This window comes from Plecotus auritus, assembly GCF_963455305.1.
Source record: "Plecotus auritus genome assembly, chromosome: 10".
Classification (NCBI taxonomy): Eukaryota; Metazoa; Chordata; class Mammalia; order Chiroptera; family Vespertilionidae; genus Plecotus; species Plecotus auritus.
The window spans coordinates 57,292,261-57,313,174 of record NC_137785.1 but is presented as its reverse complement, the minus strand read 5'-3'; the positions used below and the strand labels follow the sequence as shown (position 1 = coordinate 57,313,174).

General features: G+C 36.2%; 1 protein-coding gene across 7 annotated transcripts in view; it reads left to right on the top strand.

The window, feature by feature from the left end:
* Positions 1-20,914, top strand: part of CHD9 (chromodomain helicase DNA binding protein 9) — a 170,759-nt gene that overhangs the window by 141,984 nt on the left and 7,861 nt on the right. For 6 of the 7 annotated variants that reach the window (XM_080643922.1, XM_080643918.1, XM_080643923.1 and 3 more), the window contains 14 exons: positions 1,078-1,237; positions 1,656-1,745; positions 1,913-2,016; positions 2,511-2,628; positions 3,242-3,299; positions 4,620-4,662; positions 5,749-5,968; positions 8,474-8,676; positions 10,951-11,856; positions 12,826-12,989; positions 13,751-14,023; positions 14,731-14,899; positions 16,882-17,021; positions 17,333-17,554. In XM_080643922.1, the coding sequence (XP_080500048.1) occupies positions 1,078-1,237; positions 1,656-1,745; positions 1,913-2,016; positions 2,511-2,628; positions 3,242-3,299; positions 4,620-4,662; positions 5,749-5,968; positions 8,474-8,676; positions 10,951-11,856; positions 12,826-12,989; positions 13,751-14,023; positions 14,731-14,899; positions 16,882-17,021; positions 17,333-17,554 (2,870 nt within the window). The remainder of the gene's footprint in view (positions 1-1,077; positions 1,238-1,655; positions 1,746-1,912; positions 2,017-2,510; positions 2,629-3,241; positions 3,300-4,619; positions 4,663-5,748; positions 5,969-8,473; positions 8,677-10,950; positions 11,857-12,825; positions 12,990-13,750; positions 14,024-14,730; positions 14,900-16,881; positions 17,022-17,332; positions 17,555-20,914) is intronic. The other variant, XM_080643920.1, reaches the window with a different exon arrangement.

Here is a 20,914-nt window from a genome sequence, read left to right as displayed (position 1 = left end):
TAAAGACAACACCCGCCAAAATTTTAAGGAGAAATGGATAAATCTACATAGTGCTTGTATTCACAATTGAGATGGAACTTCTAGCTGGTAGAATAGAGCAAGGAAAAGATCAATGAGGTAAGAATTGAATTGAGAGGGGACATATGTAATACTTTAAACAATAAAGACATAAAAAAATTTTTTAAAGAATTGGAAGGAGGAATCCAAACTGCTCGAGTAGTAATTGTGAAAAATTATAAGTGAAACAACTCAAGCATCATTGAAGATTAATTCGAGGTGTATAACCTTACAATAGATTTTTACACGGCAATTAAAATGGATGAATTAGAGTCTCACCAAGTATACATCTCAAAAAAATATCAAGAGTAGTCAATACATTGCCGAATTACATGTATAATATAATGTCTGAATATTTAATACTAAATATTTCTCCAACATATGAATATAAATATGCATGTAATGCAAAAGCAAATTCAGGGTAGTGATTCTCTCTGGAGAGGAAGGAGTGAAGTGAACTTCAGCCATGTATTATTTCCTTCAATAAAAACGACCAAAGAGAAGATATGTTGACATTAAGAATGGGAATCCTTTATTGTATTTTTGAAATATTTCACAACAAAAATGACAAAGAAATAAAATGAATTTAGCTCTCTTGAACAGGAATCCAGCTTGGCTACGCCTAATCCATGTTATTAGTAAAATCAGTTTTGAAAATCCAGGCCAAAACTTAACTATTTTATAACTAGGGGAGCAAAAGTAAAGCAAAGGGAAAGGTTTGATCTTTTAGTTTTTACATTTGAAAAACAAAATGTGTTTTGGAACAAAAAGGAAATGAGACTCATTCATTTGAGAAAGAATAATTATTGGGGGAAGTTGTCTTAATATGTGTGTATTGTTAACCCATCATCATTTTGTGATTGAATCAGTATTGCTACCATTGATATTTTAAAGATCTTTGTATAGCCAGTAAGGACCTCTGAAAGTCTCCAGAAGTTTATTATGTTGGAAAAAATCTTTCAAATTGCAGATTTGTATACAAATTATCCCTGATTTCACATGTCCTTCTCATTTCAACAGGCCTATCAGCCCCCGTACCCAGGGGCCGAAAAGGGAAGAAAGTAAAGACCCAGACAAGCTCATTTGACATACAGAAAGCAGAATGGCTTCGAAAATATAATCCTGAGCAGCTACTTCAAGATGAAGGCTACAAAAAACATATAAAGCACCATTGTAATAAGTATGTCATGGAGTATTTTTAACACAGCTCATTTTAAGTTTATTTTTCTGAATTTATTAATAACCTTAAAGCATGCTGATTTTGAGTACAGAGACGGTGTGGTCTAGGACTAGTCCTAATCTTAATCTTTCAGAGTATACATCCACAGATCATGGTCCTTCTTGTGTCACTTTCCATCAACAGAGAAATAAAACTGGCCATTGTATCTTTCTTGGATATTAAATAATGATGATTGTGAAGATTTTGGAGAAATTTATTTGATATATATGGTAGTAATGAGATTATTTAATCAAAACTAATTATTATTTCATTGTAAAAATTCCACGTACAAATTCTTTTCTAATTTAAACCCCATGGATGGCTTTTCTTTAGTGATTAATATCTTTGTATCTTTTGACTTCTTTTTCCTCATCATTAGGGTTTTGCTTCGTGTAAGAATGCTATATTATCTAAAGCAAGAAGTCATTGGAAATGAGTGCCAGAAAGTATTTGATGGAGTTGATGCAAGGTAAGTGAAATAACTTTATATTTTTCAGTTACATGATTAGGCAAAAAAACTGTGTAACTGTATAAGTGGCTCATTTGTCAATGAAATTCACAAGAAGAAAAATTCACCAAACTTAGAGAATTAACCCTTGCTAATTTGTTACCTTCTATTTATTTATTTTTTTTAAGTGACATTGATGTTTGGGTCCCAGAACCAGACCATTCAGAAGTTCCTGCTGACTGGTGGGATTTTGATGCTGATAAGTCACTCCTTATTGGAGTTTTTAAACATGGTAAGTGAAAAGTAAGGTTGGTGGACTCTTTTTCTATGTATAGTGCTACTCGGCTAGTTCTCTTCATTGATTTCCACTGGCAGCTTTATTCCAGTCACATTCATGTTGCTATATATGTCATATAAGGCATTCATTTCCCAACTGTGTCTTTCATCACTGCATTTCCTCGTGAAGAATCAGGGGCTTATGTCCACTATGCCCTTGGACATAGCCTCACACAGCTCCACCTCTCAGGAAGACTTCTTATGGGAAGCGTGCTGTGTGTGTTTGATCAGTTTGTCCTCTTTTTCATTTCAACAGATAAATTCAATCTAAACTTCCAAATATACATAATACCAAGTCATGTACTATTTATTTCTAGAAAACATGTATGTATCATTTTAATATCCAGTCCCTTTAGTCTAGGAACGTCATCCCCCATACATATGAGGGGTGCTTGTATGCAAACATCTTTCTTTCATCTTCTTGACTTTGACCATTGGTGACCTCTCCAGGCTATGAGAAATATAACACTATCCGAGCAGACCCGGCATTATGCTTCTTGGAAAGAGTGGGGAAGCCCGACGAAAAAGCAGTGGCTGCGGAACAGAGGGCAAATGATTACATGGACGGGTATGTGCACCTCCAAGGCATGAATTCCCTATATCTCTGCCAACGTCAGCATATTCTGTGTCACAAATAATGTAGTCACAACAGAATTGGAGTTTACAGTCCAGAAGAGCTAATGTTAAGAGCTCTAGTAAGTTAGCACTTGTTCAACAGAGTAGGATCAAGGAAGAGATGGACCTGCCCCACTCCCTTTTTTTTGATGAGTCCTTTAATTTCCCATTCCTAATAGTCATGGTCATTAAGGCCATAAAATTTTAGGGGTATAGGAGGGAAGACCGCTACAACTGAAGAGAAATAAAATATTGTTCGTTATACCATTTATAAGGCCCTTTTATTATCTTACAAAAGAGGGAAGTAAGCGACTGTGTTAAGGTTAATAATTCCACATTTAAAAGTGAACATGGGAGAATGAGTAAATTAAAACTAGATTTCTTCTGACTTGGCATATAACAGTGTTTATGCTATGGCTTGGTTTCCCCTGGCCAAAGAACAGAGACTTCAGTCTGACTTTTAAAACACACCAAAAAGTCCTTCCCACAAGATTCCATTTGTTTGTTTTGTCAAGAGAAATTTAAGTCCAGTCAAATTATTATTGAATTTGTTGGTGTTTTAATAGGGATGTGGAAGATCCAGAATACAAACCTGCCCCAGCTTTCTTTAAAGATGACCTAGAGGTATGCTTTAGATCCTATTTTTAAATCCTCAATTTTAGTTGTTCTGTGGTTTCTTTTGTTTGCTTTTCTTTTGTGTGCTTTTCCTAACAGATGACCTGTGGAGTGGGGGAGGCAATGGTAAAAGAGATGAGGAATTTCCATATTATATGTGAGAGCATGCTAAAAGACTAGATGATGCTGTAGCTGTTAGGTAGGATTTGCTGGTCTTGGGAGCCACAGGGCTACCAACAGGGAGATTTCTAGCGAAGGCTGCTGGCCAGCAGGTGCTAAAATAGCCGCCTGAACTACAGGAAGTGGCGCTGGGAGAGCCATGTGTGCCATGGGAGCTGAGCAGTGGGGAAATGCTCCAGAATGAGGAGGTCAAATCATTGTTCTCCTACAGTGTCTCTCAAGCAGAACTTATCATGCTGTCTAAGAAAAAAATATTTAAAGAGCCCACATCTGTTTTCTTAGAGCTAACAAGAGGCATTGAGAGAGGCCGTAAATTTAGAGCTGAGGCAATAAATCAATAACCAGCACAGTGGAATACATAAAAAAAAATTTTAGAGACAGAGAATAGCATGATAATGCCTTTACAGTATGCGAAATAGGCATTCCAGGAGAGACCAGAAAGTATAAGGGAAAAGAATTTTTCCAAATTTGATGAAAGACATGAATTCTCAGATTCAAGCAATAACGTGAATCTTGTCAAGATAAATAAAATTAAATCCACTTTATTCCTGCTGGAACTATAGATATACCAAACAAAGAGAAGATATTAAAAATTAATAAGACAAAAAAAGACCCACCTACAAAGGGATGATAAATCTAACTTTAAGCTTTTCTAAAACAATACAAACTAGTAGTCATTTGGAATAAAACCAAAGTTATAAATATGTTAAGTTTATAATAATGTTACGATACCTAATTGAAGATGCTCTGTTGACAGATAAAAATTAGGTATACAGCACAAGCAAATTGTTCAGGATTAAACAGAAAAGATTTGAAGGTTTTCTAATAATCAAATATGAGAATGAGTAAATTATGTGAGAGTTGGTATAAAAAAACCAGTTGTAAATAAAACCTGAAGCATTTTTACAATTAGAGAAAGGGGTGGAGGAAAAGAAATCGATTTAAATGTAATCATAGAAAAAAAATAATTTTAGTAATGATTGGTCTAAATGTCAAAGTCTATAGAGAAATACGAAGGGGTGAGAATTAATAACAGATTATAGTTTTTATTTTTGCTAAATAGATCATTTAACAAAGTTTGATTCACTTTTTTTCTTATCTGTATTTTGACCCAATGACCCCGTGACAATTTCTATTTTCTTTTAAAAGGATGATGTTTCCTCACCAGGAGATCTTGTTATAGCAGATGGAGGTAAATTGCATTTAATTATTTAATATTATGGAAATTAATATTCTCATGATACCATGAGATCAAAAACTAACAAATTTTTGTAATGCTTCAAATGTATGTGAAATTTTTGTTGAAGACAATCGCAGTGACTATTGGAGATCCTAGTGGACTGAGAATTTAACAATATTTTTAGCTGCAAATCTTTACTCAGTGACTCAGTGAGTTGTTACAGAACAGAAGCTGATTTTTTTATGTCTTGATTATTAAAGTTATATGTGAGATTTCATCATTAAAGTGTTAATTCAATAATTCATTCAGCTTCTTATTAGTTCCATATGCACATTAGGGAACATTCTACACAGCTTTGCTGTGCAGGGTCTTCTTTGTGATATCCAGGTAGGAAAGCACTGTCCCTAGAGTACACTCATTATCTCCTGTGAACCAAGGGGAGTCGTGCCTCACTCATGCATAGTTTCACTCAGAACTAAAGAGGAGATTTGCTTAGCATGAATGATTCCTGCTTGGTGGTGGTATACTTAAGTATAATATCACACCCAGGAAATAGACAGTAAGATCCTGCACTGTATTGGGTATATACAAACTTAAAGATTGTAGCATTATCCCATTGAAATATAAGTTCCCCCCTAATGACTTGTAAAATGTTTTGATTCCAGTTAAGTTTAATACAGAATAGATCAATTAGAAAAGTTTACAGTATTCAACTTCTCATGGATTTCAATTTGACTTTTCATTGAAGGCATTGAGTACTCACCAGCTAGTAAAGTAGATTAGACCTGTTGAGGCAAGGTTGTATTTTCTGTTCAAGTAGAGTTCTCTTTAAATATATAACATGTGGTTCTTTATGCCACTGTGATTACTTATTTTGAGTTGCTCTTAAAAGCTTGTAGTAATGTTTTTAGAGCTATGGTTAAAACTATTTAATGATGAGAGATTTGGTTTGATTTTTCACATAATCAGATTGAAAGAAAAATTTGTTTTAAAGTAGGGAACTTTTGCTATTTTTGTAAACTTCATCACAGTGTTTGGTTTTGCTTTTAATTTTGTTTTTTAGTCTTTTTCAATTGATATGAGTTTCTTTAAATATAGATGGTCAACTGATGGAGGGTGATAAAGTTTATTGGCCTACTCAGTCAGCTTTAACCACACGTTTGAGGCGTCTCATCACTGCATATCAGCGCACTAATAAAAATAGACAAATCCAGCAAATCCAACCTGCTTTCTCAGTGCCTGCCAGCGTCATGCAGCCTCTTTATGAAGAAGCCACTCTTAATCCTAAAATGGCAGCCAAGATAGAAAGACAGCAAAGGTAAGATAATAAATCACACTGTACTACATAGTGTCTCAATATAATCGGCCATTCTGAAGGCTGGTAGGGTGTGATTAGTCACTTTGTGAAAAGCTTATATGGGTAGAGAAATTGGTCAAAACAAAACATATACACATAGGCATAAATACATACCCAAATATGGTAAAACTAGTAGAGATTATTGCAGTGTATGGTTACTAGCCATACTTGTCAGTTCTTAATTCTTTTGTCATGTTTATGACCAGTTTGATGTGAGAAAAAAATGAAAATGCAGAGCAAGCTCAAGAATTATCAATGAAACTTTTAAATTACATGAAATAAATTCCATTCTGTCTCATTTTAAATTGTGACTTCTATGAAATACTAGAATCTATGAAAGACAAATCTATCTATGCTTTATACACAGGAAGAACCCTTGGAACTACTGTGTCAAAGGGGAACAAATGATGGTAGAACTTCTTACAAGAGACCCTGTTAAGAAAACAGGCAAACTTCTCGCATCCCGAAAACTTAACTTCTTAAAAATGATAGAGTACACAGAAAAGAATAGGAATGTTTAGCAATAACCTGGCCCCCTTATTAAACATGATCCTTGGATATTCTCTGGGAGTTGAATCAGGGGTTGTTGGGGGTTTCTTTGGTTTTGTTTTTTTGTTTGTTTTGTCTTTTGGTGTGTGTTTTTTTCCCCATTTGCAGTTAATTCATCATTGTAACCAGAGTTCACTTAGTCTGAAACTTTAGATTTTAGCGATTCTAGACATAATTTTCAAATACTACTAACTCTGTAACTATATCTTTTATCTATCACCATATCACAACCCAGCCTAAAACATGATGATTTAAAAAAACATTAGCTTTTTATTTCTCACATTTAGTTGGGTTGACCAGGTAGTTGTGCTTCTCATGGTATTGCCTGGAAGGTCTGAAGTGGCCTCATTCCCATGGCTGACTGGCTGCCAGCTGGGGGCTCAAATCTCAGAGGGAACCTTCCTAGTGGCAGAGGCAGAAACTGCAGCTTTCTTTCGGGCCAGCCTCAGCATTACAAAGTGCCATTGCTGTCACCTACTGTTGGTCAAAAAATGTCAACAGGGCCACCCAAGATTTAAGGGAAAGAGAAATAGATTATACCTCTCAATGAGAAGATTGGCACATAATTTGTGGCCATCTTTACTCCACCACATATATTTTCCTCAGTCTGTGGGATCTAGATTAGTCTTCCTAAGATACTAGTTTTATTGTGATACTCAGTGACTCCTTATTTATTATAGGCGTAAAGTCTTAAGTTCAATTTAGGCATCATTGTGCATTTCTAATTTTATCCACTATTGTTCTCTCAGCCAGAATGACCTCCTTGTTATTGATTCAGCACCCTATCACCTATAATAAAATTCTTTTTCCTGCTCTCTAGTCCATACCTACTCCATCCTTCAGAGCTCAGCACATGTCCAAGCCTTTATAGTACTAATTTTTTTCTCAACCAGTTCAGCTTCCAATACTCTCTCTGTTTTCTGCACTCTTATAGCACTCATATAAATAAATGACTCATTTGTCACAATAATATAAGATGTTATAATGACATTTATTTTTCCCTTTCTGTGTCTGTCTAATTTGTAAATTCTTCAAAGGTAGGCACTGTGATATGTTTTGTTTTGTTTTGTTTTCTCTCTGTGCACTCTTCCAATCCATCCTTTTTTTCCATTCTTACTTTTATCACTCTGTTGCAAGATTCATATGACTTGATTGGTTTCCCAGACTGACAGTTTTTATAACATCATTACATTAGTCTTCTTAATGCATCAGTATGAAAAAAAAGTCACCTGTTAATGTTCTTCAAAGGACTTTCTCATGTGCTTTTTCTAATTTACACAACAGTTGTGTGAGTTAAATATTACCCTCTTAAGTATCTCTATTGAATAGAGACTATTTTTAGGCAGGCATTTAGAGTATTTTCTAATCTGTCCCCAGTATGAGCCATCTCCTTGTCAATCTGGAATACTATCCCCCCCAAAATGTAGATTTCTTCCTACCTTGCTTATTTGGTGCCCTCTTTCTTACATGCCCTGCTAATCTTACCTTGTTCCATCTTAAATACCACTCTGTAATACTTTACCTCACCATGCAAGTCTAAACTGATCCTTCTTTCTCCTGTGCTCTCCTAATAGTCTTTGGTTTCTACTTTATACAATAAACATGTTTTAAATGTTTTATCTTTTTCCTGAAGGTAGGGTCATCATATCATATAACCTTGTATCTTGTGCGTATTTTCTCACATAAATGTGCAAAAAACTATTATTGTCTGAAGGAAAAGAAGCATGGTTGGTTGGATGGATAAGTCAACTAGTATTTTTAAATGTATTTACAAGAAAATACCCCTGGATTTAACCCTTTAAAGTGTTAGATACTTGCAGTGTTTTAAGTGTTTATTCTGGTCATTATATTCAGCATTTTAATAAATGTTTATTTCAGTAACCAGTATGACTTTTTCTTTCATCTGATTCAAAATAGATGGACAAGAAGAGAAGAAGCTGACTTTTACAGAGTGGTGTCTACATTTGGAGTGGTATTTGATCCTGACAGAGGTCAATTTGATTGGACAAAATTTAGAGCTATGGCTAGGCTGCATAAGAAAACTGACGATAGCTTGGAGAAATATTTGTATGCATTCATGTCTATGTGTCGGAGGGTTTGCCGTCTTCCTTCCAAAGAAGGTATGTATAAAATTTCTTTTTCCCCCCTTGTTTTGGTCAAAGAAGCAAAATCATTAACATTACGAAATTTTCTTTTATTTTTTATTGAATTTATTGGGGTGACATTAGTTAATAAAATCAGAAATTTTTAATATTGTCTAATTCAATAAGTCAGCACTTTCTCAGAATTGTAAATAAAGTATGCCAAAAGATCCCCAATTCCTTCTTCCTATTAAAATGAGATCTAAAGAGAATAAAGGTGCACATTGCGTTTTGAGAAAATAGCTAGTGTTTTTTAGATTTACGATTGGGGGAGGTAGCGGATGAAGGATAGCTTTTAGTAAACAGCACTAACTTACATTTTTAGCCCATAGGAACTGATAGGAACTATGCTAGAGGGCGTATTTACATTCATTATTTTGCAGGGAATGAGGCCTTCACTCAAAAGACATTCTAAAGAGTTTTAGTAAGATGAAATCACCCAGGGCCTCAAAAAAGACCGCTAATCCCAGGTGCTAATGCTCATCTAAGGGACTGTTCTGGGATGTACTTCATGGTTTTTGAAGCTGTCAGCATTTCTACTTAGTAATGCTATGTTGTGAGCTGCTATCTTCATTCTTTGTTGATTAAGAGTTCTGGCTCCTAAAGCCATTGGCTTCCTACTCCTATTTCATAGTAAGTGTATTATAAAAGGACTTAAATTCCATGACTTGGTTTCCTTCTCTCCCCCCCCCCCCCAACGTATTTGTTGTCAGTTCACTAAATAGAGCAGCCAATCACTTGATTCCCCAAATAACATAAAATTCAGAGTAGATTTTAGTCTTAGTTAAAGTCTGTTGTAACCATAAATGGGTTTTAAAAGATGGATAATGCATAGTACTGTGTCTCCCATTATTGATGGTTGCCAAGAGGCCCTCATTTCCTTTTTTATCTCCTTAATTCTGACCAGCAGTGTAAAGCTATGTAGGTAAGTTCATCACATTGATTCCAGTTTTAAAAGAAAAGGGGAGGGTTAGTCACTAAATGATGATTGAAAAGGTAGCTTTTTCTTGTTAGACTTGTGAGTGAGGTTTTACTTACTTAGCTCAGTTTCCCAAACTTCCTCAGTTCACAGTGCCCTTAATGTCTCTGAGTTTTTCACAGCACCTGAGGCCTAATAGCTCTGTTTAATAAATAATTAGGTTCAAAGGACTTAAAAAGTGTCTGTGTCCTGCCCTAACTGGTTTGGCTTGGTGGATAGAGCATCGGCCTGCAGACTGAAGGGTCCCGAGTTTGTTTCCAGTCAAGAGCATGTACCTTGGTTGCCGGCACATCCCCAGTATGGGGTGTGCAGGAGGCAGCTGATTGATGTTTCTCTCTCATCGGTATTTCTAACTCTCTATCCCTTTCCCTTTTCTGTAAAAAATCAATAAAATATAAAACATTTAAAAAGTTTCTGTGTTCTAATAGTCTAGTAATTGCTTAAAAATATAGCATAAATTGAGTGAAAAAATAATAATGTTATTTCTTATATAACCCTAGTTACTTACTAATGGGATGTGTGCACCTGTTGGGCACTGCACACCTGCTCACTTCGTGGAAGTAGAATAGATACTCCCACACTCTTGTTTGCTGTTCCATATTGATTTTTGCATAGTCCATGTGTTTTTGGGTTTTTTTTACCTTTTTATTTTGAACGACTTTCAGAAAAGTTGCAAAACCAATCAGGGAGTTCTATAGATCCTTGCTTTGCCAGTATGTCTGCTAACAAATATATGACCTCATCAAAAGGAATAAAGATAGCCTGTTAAAACTGACTTATCTGAAGCTAGTAGTTCATACAGTGTTTGACGAATGTTCCCGTGTTTCCTTCAAATTGTAAGAAAGCCTTTGGTGAGTTCTCTGCAATTGCCTGAGTCTCCTCATGGAGTTAGGAATATGAGGACTTAGGTTTGTTTATGGGGCATTTAACAGTTTTAATTTATATTTATAAGTGAGGTAACTAAGTTTTGCTCTTTGATTAAGGCACAGAATAGTAAGACATGATTCATGAGGAATTTCTTAAAAGTAAATTCCTATTTATATTAACGTACTTCCAAAAATTCATAATGTTTTACTTTGTGTGGATCCAATATTCATATATTTTATGTTATATGATTTTGGGTACTTCTTTTTAAACCTTATATTCTCATTTTGAAAAGAAATTATGGAAACTATACAGTGATAATGTAGTAGAGGTACACTTTAGAAGTTGCATTATTTGTTTTAAATCTATAATAAAGTATTTTTGATGTTAATATCTTTGTTTTAATGTAGAATTGGTGGATCCAAATATTTTTATTCAGCCAATCACAGAAGAACGTGCTTCTAGGACTTTGTATCGCATTGAACTTCTAAGGAAAGTAAGGGAACAGGCGCTCCGCCATCCGCAATTGTGTGAACGCTTGAAGCTTTGCCATCCAAATCCAGACTTGCCAGTCTGGTGGGAATGTGGCCCTCATGATAGGGACTTGCTTATTGGAGCCGCTAAACATGGGGTGAGCCGAACAGACTATCACATCCTTCGTGACCCAGAACTCTCATTTATGGCAGCACAGAGGAACTACAGTCAGAACAGGATGGCTCATTCAAGGACCTCCACGCCACTTTTACAGCAATATCAAGTAGCACTTTCTGCTTCTCCTCTTACCTCTCTGCCTAGGATCCTAGATGCTAAAGGTACTGTTCTAGAGGATCTGAAAGTTAAAAATGAAAACCTTAAGGAGGAGCCTCAGTCTTCTGAAGAAGAATCCATGTCTTCTGAGGAAACCAGGACACTAATAAAGTCTGAGCCTGTAAGTCCAAAGAACGGTGTTTCACCACAGGCTGCTGGAGACCAGAAATCTGGCGGAAAAGGGGAGGCAGATAAACGCATGGTTGCCGCCAGAACAGAACCCCTGACTCCAAACCCTGCGTCTACCAAACAGCGCCTCCACAAAAGAGGGTCAACATCTAGTTCGGATTCTGACTCTGATTCCGAGAGGTCCTCCTGTTCTTCCAGATCGTCTTCTTCCTCGTCTTCCTCCTCCTCTTGTTCCCACTCGCGTTCAGGCTCCAGTTCTTCTTCATCCTCCTCTTGTTCTTCGGCATCGTCTTCGTCCTCATCGTCTTCCTCCTCCTCCTCCTCCTCTTCATCGTCATCAGAAGAAAGTGACAGTGAAGAAGAGGAAGTCCAAAAGCGAGGTATATGCATAAATTGCTGTTGCTATTTTAAGACAGGATTACAGGTGAAGAGGAAAAAAATTGGTTTTGATAACTTAAGGGTGTTTAAAATTGTTAGCTTAAATTTTATGTCTACAGATATTCTTAGAGAAGCACTATTGAAAAGGAAACTAGAATTTAATTTTCAGGGCATTGCCAACTGAGTTTGTCAAACAGAGATATTAGTGATATGACACAGTAATTTTATTTCCTTGTGATTGCCTTAAATTTAGTATTATAGTTTTACGGAACAAGTTGATCAGTGAACAAACGAAGATAATGTTCTATGACAGCCACCAGGATTCTTTGAGTAAGCAGTCAGACCAATAAGAGTGTCCTAGGCCCTACTTGGCAGCTGTCTACTCAGGAAGATGCAGGATAGGAACTATCAGCAGAGGAGTGGGCAGTGGTCCTCTTGTGCAGGCAACCCTGGCAGCAGTCCAGTTCGGCTACAAGTAAGTGAGTTAACATCATGTGGGCGCAGTGGACACTCGGGCTTAAAGAACCTCCATACCTCACAGAGGCTGGACTCTTTCATAGCAGCTGCATAGGCATACATTTCAGGGCTATCCCATGGGGCGCACCCAATTTCTAACAGTCCTTTCCTCGAGAGTTACAGTATCCCCATCAGATATGGATGATTCTCTCAGTCCAGAAATAGGCTATCACCTGTTGTTTACCTGTATTGGGGAAACAGATCTAGAGAGTTAAATGAGGGTCAGATTCTTATGCATTAAAGGATGTTCTGTTAACCCTCTGTCCTCAAACTTCTTAGTGTCATTTATTTTACTTGTGTGCTAATTTTTAAAATAGTATTGTGTTCTACTTGAATTTTCCCCCCCATTTTTTGCTTCTAACTTTTTCAGATGTATCTGAATAATTATATGAGATTTGAAGTTTATGTATAACAGATTTATGCAGTCTGATTTAGACAGTTTCAATTGCTGTTAGCAGGAGGTACCCCTCACATGAAAGCCTACGATGAAGAAAGCGTAGCATCACTGAGCACTACCCAGGATGAGACCCAGGACAGCTTCCAGATGAACAATGGGACACCAGAGTCTGCCTACATCTTACACAGTGGATACATGCTGGCAGCTTCCTATTGGCCAAAGGTAAATTTATAGTTCCTTGTTGAAATAGTTCTCTTTTTTTAGTATTCTTCTAGATTGCTTTATTATGTAGAAAAACACGTCACTCCAAATGTAGGATAATGTTTTCGTGTCAGTATTAAAAATATCAAGTACTACTATCAAATAAATTAGATCTACTTAAATGTATATGTTTCTCAGTATAACCTTAGAATGTCTAGAGCAAAAGAAAATGAATTATTTTGTTCATAAAGAAATTAATATTCAAGTGCTTCTTTATTAAGTGACTGTTTTCAACTGAGCTTCCTTGGAGAAATTAATCATAGCAAGTTCTCACCCAAGGGGGAAAACGGTCATTTAAGTGTATGTATATTCAGTGGTAAGAGTTTCAATTGGATTAATACAATTCTTCCAGTATATAACTAGACTAGTACAAGACTATTTACCTTTGGAAGTGATGTTGGGAAATGGAAGAATAGAGAACTCGCTACACTTTTATGTACTTCTGTGTTGTCTGAATATTTTTACAGGGAACCTGTATTATTTTTGTCATTATAAAAACAAAAGTATAGAAAAGAATCTTTATAATATAATATTTTTTAACTTCACCAGTGGGAACTTGTGTTTGAATAACTTCATACAGAATTGTGATATGTGTCTGAGAATATGCGTACCAAATACACATCTATTGTTAGCGTTAGATGCATCCAGGCGTGGAGCCATTTGGAATCCAAAGGTCTGGCCTAATTATTAAAATTAAACTTCAATGTGGTATGCTCTTCCAGGATCGTGTGATGATCAACCGGCTGGACAGTATTTGTCAAACGGTTCTGAAAGGGAAGTGGCCTTCAGCTAGAAGAAGTTACGATGCCAACACAGTGGCTTCTTTCTATACCACAAAGCTGCTGGACAGCCCTGGCGCAGCCACAGAGCTTCGCGAGCCCAGTGTGCCCACTCCCCCCCGTGCCGGTGTGAAGGAAGAACATGATCAGTCAGCACAGATGTCAAAGGTGAAGAAGCATGTACGAGAAAAGGAGTTTACAGTGAAAATCAAAGACGTATGTGTATTTTTATTGCCCTAGGGCCTGGTTGCGATTGTGGTGTGCAGCATGCTTTTCCTGCAAATGGCTGCCTGCTCTTACTCTTACTTCCTTCACATACTTGTTTTCTGGTATTTGGATTATTTTCCTTTTGATATCCAGGTTATTAAACTTGAATACTCTACTAGAGGGATCATCATTAAATATGTTTCTCTACCTATACTTCTGAAAATAGTCCTTCTGCTGATCAAGATGCTTTCTTAAACAGTCTGACAGTTTCTAATGTTTCGGTTCTTCTATATAATCTTTCAATGGTATGTCAGTGCACTTTCTGTTTTAAACATTTAGCATGCCCTGTTTTCAGTAACCTTTCATTTTTTTCTATGTGATATTTGAAGCACAATTTACTACTCAGTGTCTTACACTCTCTAAAATGTCATTTGAATAACGTATATAGAGACATATGTCCATAGCTGAAAGTTACAATGTACTGGTCATGTGAAAAACTTTGTTTTGCTCATAAAAGTGTGTATAGTGCCTGGATATTTTTTCCCACTTCAGATAGACATTGATTTAATGTTTTCTTCAATTGATTTGTGAGCAAAAGAGAGATAACTTAATGTTTCAAGGTTACTTCACTTTTTCTAAGTAAAACATTTCTCTAGGTATCCTGCAATGAGATTATGTAAATTGTTCCTTACTTAATAATGGTGATTGTTTCCCAGGAAGGTGGTTTGAAGCTGACATTTCAGAAGCAAGGATTTGCTCAGAAAAGGCCACCCGACACTGAGGACTGTGGGCTGGGCCAGCAGCAGCACCTCCCTCGGCTGCGGGAGCTCCAGGTTGCATCCGAGACCAGCCTCGCCAGTGTTGCAAAGTGTACGCCCATGTCAGGTGAATATCTGGGTAGTAACTGCCTTAGCGTGAAGTTTTTCCTGTCATTTCCAAAGCCTCTTTTATCTGCTCTCAGAATAAAAATTCATTTGTCCTTTAATGTTAAAGCATAGAGGCCAATGTAGTTTTGGGAGCTTATATATTTGGGTGAAAATATCATTTTATCAAGTACCTTTATTCAGATAAGAGTTCAAATAGTATTTCAACATGAGAATAAATTATAAATTTAAAGAGAAACACCTCAGTCACTCATGAATGGTGTTTGGTAGAGCAAGTTAAAGTGAGAAGCTTTGGAAAGATTATAGAGACAGTGTAGTGAAGGTAGCCACAAGATACAGGAATAATTTATGTCTCATCCCTGAAAGAATGGTCTTTTATTCTCATGGGACACAGGCAGGAAAAAGATTGTTACTGGAGAGAGATTTGTGTAAGATCAGAGCCTACTTAGGAAGGTGAATCTTGGTTATGGGCAACATAAAAAACTGAGCTGGGGCCCTAGCTGGTTTGGCTCAGTGGATTGAGCACATGCCCAGTTTGCAAGGTCGATCCCCAGTTGGGGGCATGCAGGAGGCAGCCGATCAATGATTCTCTCTCATCACTGATGTTTCTGTCTCTCCCTCTCCCTTCCTCTCTGAAATCAATAAAAATATATTAAAAAAAAAAAAAAAAGCTGAGTTGGGGAGGGATTAGTTTTAGTGTTCATGCAGGAATGGGGATTAATGTAAGACATTTCATTTACATTAGAATAGGAAGCCATGAAAAGTTCTTATAAAACAGAATAGTATTTTTTAAAGTGGTACATTAAGAAAGTTTATTATTATAGGTAAAATATACTATAGGGAAAGAATTTTCAAATCCTATAATAATTTGTTAATCTGATTATAATAAAATGTACTGTGTGGCCATAATAAAAGCATTTATATGCAAAAATGATGTTTAATCGTTGCAATTAGTTATTCTTTACCCTATGATTTGAATAGGCACTTTTTTGAAACTGAGAAGTAGGAAGGTAGGTAACTTTTATAAGGTTGCACAGCCAACCAAAGGGTATGCTAATTTCAGGGATTCGCAGGACTTGCTCAAAAAATTCTCCCTGAATGATTGAAAATATATTTCACACTACAGCGATGAACCATTTAAAACAAAGATCTGCTCCTTAATATTTTCTTTTAGTAATAAGAGTGCTCTAGATTGAATACTCTTTAAGGAAAGGAACCGCGTTCTTACTCTTCTTTCCACTATCATAGTACCTTGTACATAGGGATTTGATAAATATTTACTTATTGGAATGACTGAATGCATGGAACTGTTTCATTTATATGTCTTTCAAACATTTTTTGTTTGATCAAGTGCCTACTGAAATAAGGAATGAGAAAGGTCAGTGTAATTTTGTAACTAAATAGTTAGTGGTGATCTTAAAGAAAATACCTTAAGTAGGCTGAGGCAGAATGGACTATGGGAAATTCAGGAATGAGTTCATTGCAATAAAGAGGAACACAAGAGAGACAAACCTTTTAAACATTTTAAAAGTCGTAAAAAAGGCAAAAGTTCATTTTTCATTTGTTTGAGTTAGGCCATTTTTTTAAGTTTAGAAGAATTTAATGTAGAACCAGACATTTTGGCACAAGGAAGCAAAGATACGTTATAAAACAAAGTAGGAATAAATGGATTCAAAGAAAAGGGAAAGGTTTATCTTGTACACAAGAAAGGCATGCCTCTTCCTCTAAAAGGGGAAGTACAAGAAGATAAGTGAATATCTGAGGAGGGGGAATGAGTAAATAAATCAAAGGTTAAAAGAGGCCTAAATTTAAAATGCTCCAAATTTTTAAATGCCAAATTGTTGGTGTTTTTAGTCATAAGAATTGCTTGATTTAGGACATATAAACTAGAACTAACACTTCCATGTATTTAAAAAAGTGATTGCTTTTAATATGTTTAAGAACAAGATTTTTATCACTATTTTTCATTTTAAATTTGATTAGGTACTTCCAATCAATCTGCCGCTGGTGCCAATGGAGTTATATTAGACAACCAGCCTATAGTCAAAAAAAGGCGGGGAAGGAGGAAGAATGTAGAAGGTGTTGACATCCTCTTTTTTAACAAAACTAAGCCACCTAATCATGTAAGTAAAACCATACTTAAAAATTAATGATCCCTGAGTGCAAAATTCAACCAAAGAAACTAATATATTACTGTTTTGTGAATGTTTTGTAGACTAATAATTAGTAAATTAGAAGCATACTACATAGTTTTAGATTGTATCTCAGTAGAATTCCACACTGGCCAAGATTCATGAAAACCTTAAATTTGAAAGATTTTGCAGACTTTTAAACAACAACTTATTTTTTTATTGTTCAAAAGGAAATCTTTTAGTAGTACAAAATTAGAACAATAAAGCATGGAAATAAAATTTTCATTTGGTGTTTTCTCCAGGTTACTTTGGGCTTAACCACCTCACAAATTACTCCAGGGATAAACCCAGCACTGTCCTATCCTCAGCCTCAAGGCATTCCTGATACAGAAAGTCCAGTCCCAGTTATTCACCTGAAAGATGGAACAAGACTTGCTGGTGATGACGCACCGAAGAGAAAGGACTTGGAAAAATGGCTTAAGGAGCACCCAGGTTATGTGGAAGATTTAGGAGCTTTTATTCCTGTAGGTGATCCTTTACAAATCTTGGTATATGTTATTTCTATGATTTACCAAACCTATAATGATGAAGCTTAAATTCTTACCCACTTATATTAAATATGTATTCTGCCCAAGACTTAGAGGAAAATTCGCAGAAAGAAATAATTTCGACCTTCCCCATGATACGATCCAGTGTCATTTTTCATTTTTCCATTCTGCGTTCCACAAGTATTTAACAAGAAAAAACACCTTTGATAACACAGAGTACTGCTAGACCCAGTACAGGCTGTAGAGACACAAAACTTCCAGTCCTTTCCCTCAAGGAGCTCGTTTTAAAATAATAATAATGGTCATTGCTAACATTTATTGAGATTCAGCTGTGTGCTTGTCTTTACACTTAGCACTTAACATGTATTATATCATTTAACACAACTATCAAAATGGCATTGTTATGACTATTTTATAGATAAGGAAATTTCAAGTACATTGTCTAAGGCCTCACAGCTAATAAGTCTTAAATTCAGCATCTAAACTAGTACTTCTGGGCGGGCTACAAGGGGTCAGTGGAAGAGAAAAGGGGACATATGTAATACTTTCAACAATAAAGATTTAATAAAAATAAACTACTACTCTTAAGCTCTTCTTCAAGTTATAAGGATACAGCTGTGTCTCTCCAGATGCACAATTAGTTACATTAATCAAAGATGAAAAATCATTATATTTCTTTTTTTACTTTATGTTTTTATTGATTTCAGAGAGGGAGAGAGAGAAATATCAATGATGAGGGAATCATTGATCAGCTGCCTCCTGCATGCCTGCAACCTGGGTATGTGCCCTTGACCAGAATCGAACCCTGGACCCTTCAGTTCCCAGGTCGATGCTCTATCCACTGAGCCAAACCAGCTAGGGCAGAATCGTTATATTTCATTTCCTTTTTCCATATCCCTGAAATACTACTCACTACCTTAAGAGCATTTGGCTCTTCTCACTCATAGAAACCTATTATTTCATTTTGCAATATGTTACTTACGGATACTGATGTACCAAATTTTGTGCCCATCTCCCTTGACATTTCTCTGTGCTTTATTAAGAAAAAGAGTAAAGCATATCCTTCATACAATGACCCTAGCAGGCTTGCTCCATCTGGCTCCACTGGGAATTGAGGCTCTCTACTACCCTATGAGCTTCTTAAGGACTAGATCCTATTCCCCGAGCTCTTAGCACATCATTCCTGATACATAGAATAGTATCTGGCTCCCTGTAAATAGTTACTGAGTCACTGATTAAGAAATTAAAATCTGAAGTCTGAATGCAGAGTGATGATTATTTCATTAAGAAAAAAGAAAATTAATTACCTTGTTTTTTGTTTAATGAAAAGGAAGTATAAAAACTCCAGTGCCTAGAATGGGGCTGTATCTGTAATGCATATCTTAATGTATTTGTATCTGTAATATATATTTAGTTCAGTATTTTACATTTCTATTACTGTCACCGTGAAATGACCTACTAGTCTGGAACAGAGGCCCTCGGTCTTAGTTGTTGAATTTGTCCGATCTCTAGTTTTTCTCAAAGGATACCACAAATTATTGAGCTTTCATTTAATTCCTTTTGATTTTTTTTTAAGGCCAAATAAAGCTCTTCTAATTCTGAGGAGAGGGGTTTTCACTAATCTGATGAACAGTCATGGAATGAACATTTCAATTAAAAAAATGAGAATTGTTAGTTTAGCGCTGTAACTTTACAGGTTACAAAATAATATGTATTGTCAGTAAATTTTTATTAAAACTACTGTGTTCTGGTTGCTATTTTAAAAGATTCTCATACCTTTCTCTTATTACAGCAAAGGAATCTTTATTAATTGTTTAAACTTGTATCCATTTATTATTTTTTCACTGCAAATGAACTTTATATTGTAATGTTTTGTATAATTTTGTTAAGATTTTAATAACACTTTAAAAAGCAGCTTTTATTACAATAAAGAATATGAAATAATAACTAGTTTAACTTACCTAGGATACTTGAACGATTTCTTGATCACTTGTGCTATTGTGATATGTCTATAGCTAAATAATTATAACATGGTGTACATATACTGTAACAGGGGTATGTATAAAATGTCATGGATGCAGATAAAAGAATGATTACTCTGTTTAGGCAGAGTTAAGTATCTGGGGAAAGACAGAAGGAAAATAGAGTTGATATGTAACTACTGACGGATCATAAATGATTTACTGGGCATTTGACCACGTTATTACAGAGGAGCATATTCTAGGCATTACAAAACAATTATGAAGAGAGTTAAATGAGAATAGGAGTGTAAGGCATATACATAAAACAATGACCAGTCTGATATTCCAAATTTGTGGGGGAATTTGTGGGGGAATAGTAACTGGATGAAAAGGTTGAATTAGATCCTGGCTGTGATGGGATTGGTATGCCACACTGAAGAGTTGGAGCATTAGTCCCTTTTCAGGGGTCCTCAAACTTTTCAAACAGGGGGCCAGTTCACTGTCCCTCAGACCGTGGGAGGGCCGGACTAAGTTTAAAAAAAGAACTATGAACAAATTCCTATGCGCACTGCGGGCCCGGGACGAGTCGGCTGCTAAGCAGGACAGGCAGCGGCACCCGGCGGGCCGAATAAATGTCCTCAGCGGGCCGCATGTGGCCCGAGGGCCGTAGTTTGAGGACGCCTGCTTTAAGTGTTCTGATTGGCTGGAAGGAGCTACAAACATCCAGCCCTGTTTTGATGACAGTTGCAAAACTAAGCAGCATGAAAGAGTTGTTTTGTTTTGTTTTTTCTAGCAAAGGTGGAGATTTATTGAAGAACAAGAACAGACTCCCACGTGGGAAGGGGGAAAGGGCCTCCGAAAAAGTTTTTATTGCAAGATATTGCCACTCACAGGCTGCAGGACCTTGAGGGAGATGAACTCTGAGCCTGGAGTCTCATTTGTAAAATAAGAATAATGTCTTTGAGTATTGTGACGGTTATATGAGAAGAGATAAGAAAGTCTGTCGGTGAGATGACGAGAAATGAAAGCCACTAGCCCACCTAGCACACATAGAAATTGAGTCAGAGCCCAGAGAAATGAGATGTTTCGGGTGAAATTTACCAGGAGAAGAAGTGAGGAACTCTACAATTGAGAGGAAGCTGCCCCAGCATTATTGGTAACTTCTTTCAGCAGTGCTCTAGGGACACAGTGGTCTTTGAAGGCATTAAAGAAGGAACTAGCAATGTCTTTATGTCGGGAGCCTACTCTCATCCAGAATGATCATGATGCATTACCCTTATGATGGCCTGGAATAATGTTTAAATTTATCATTGGAGGAAAAGATTCGTGCAATAATTTTTAAAGTCTTATTTAATATTGTTAATACTAAATGTAA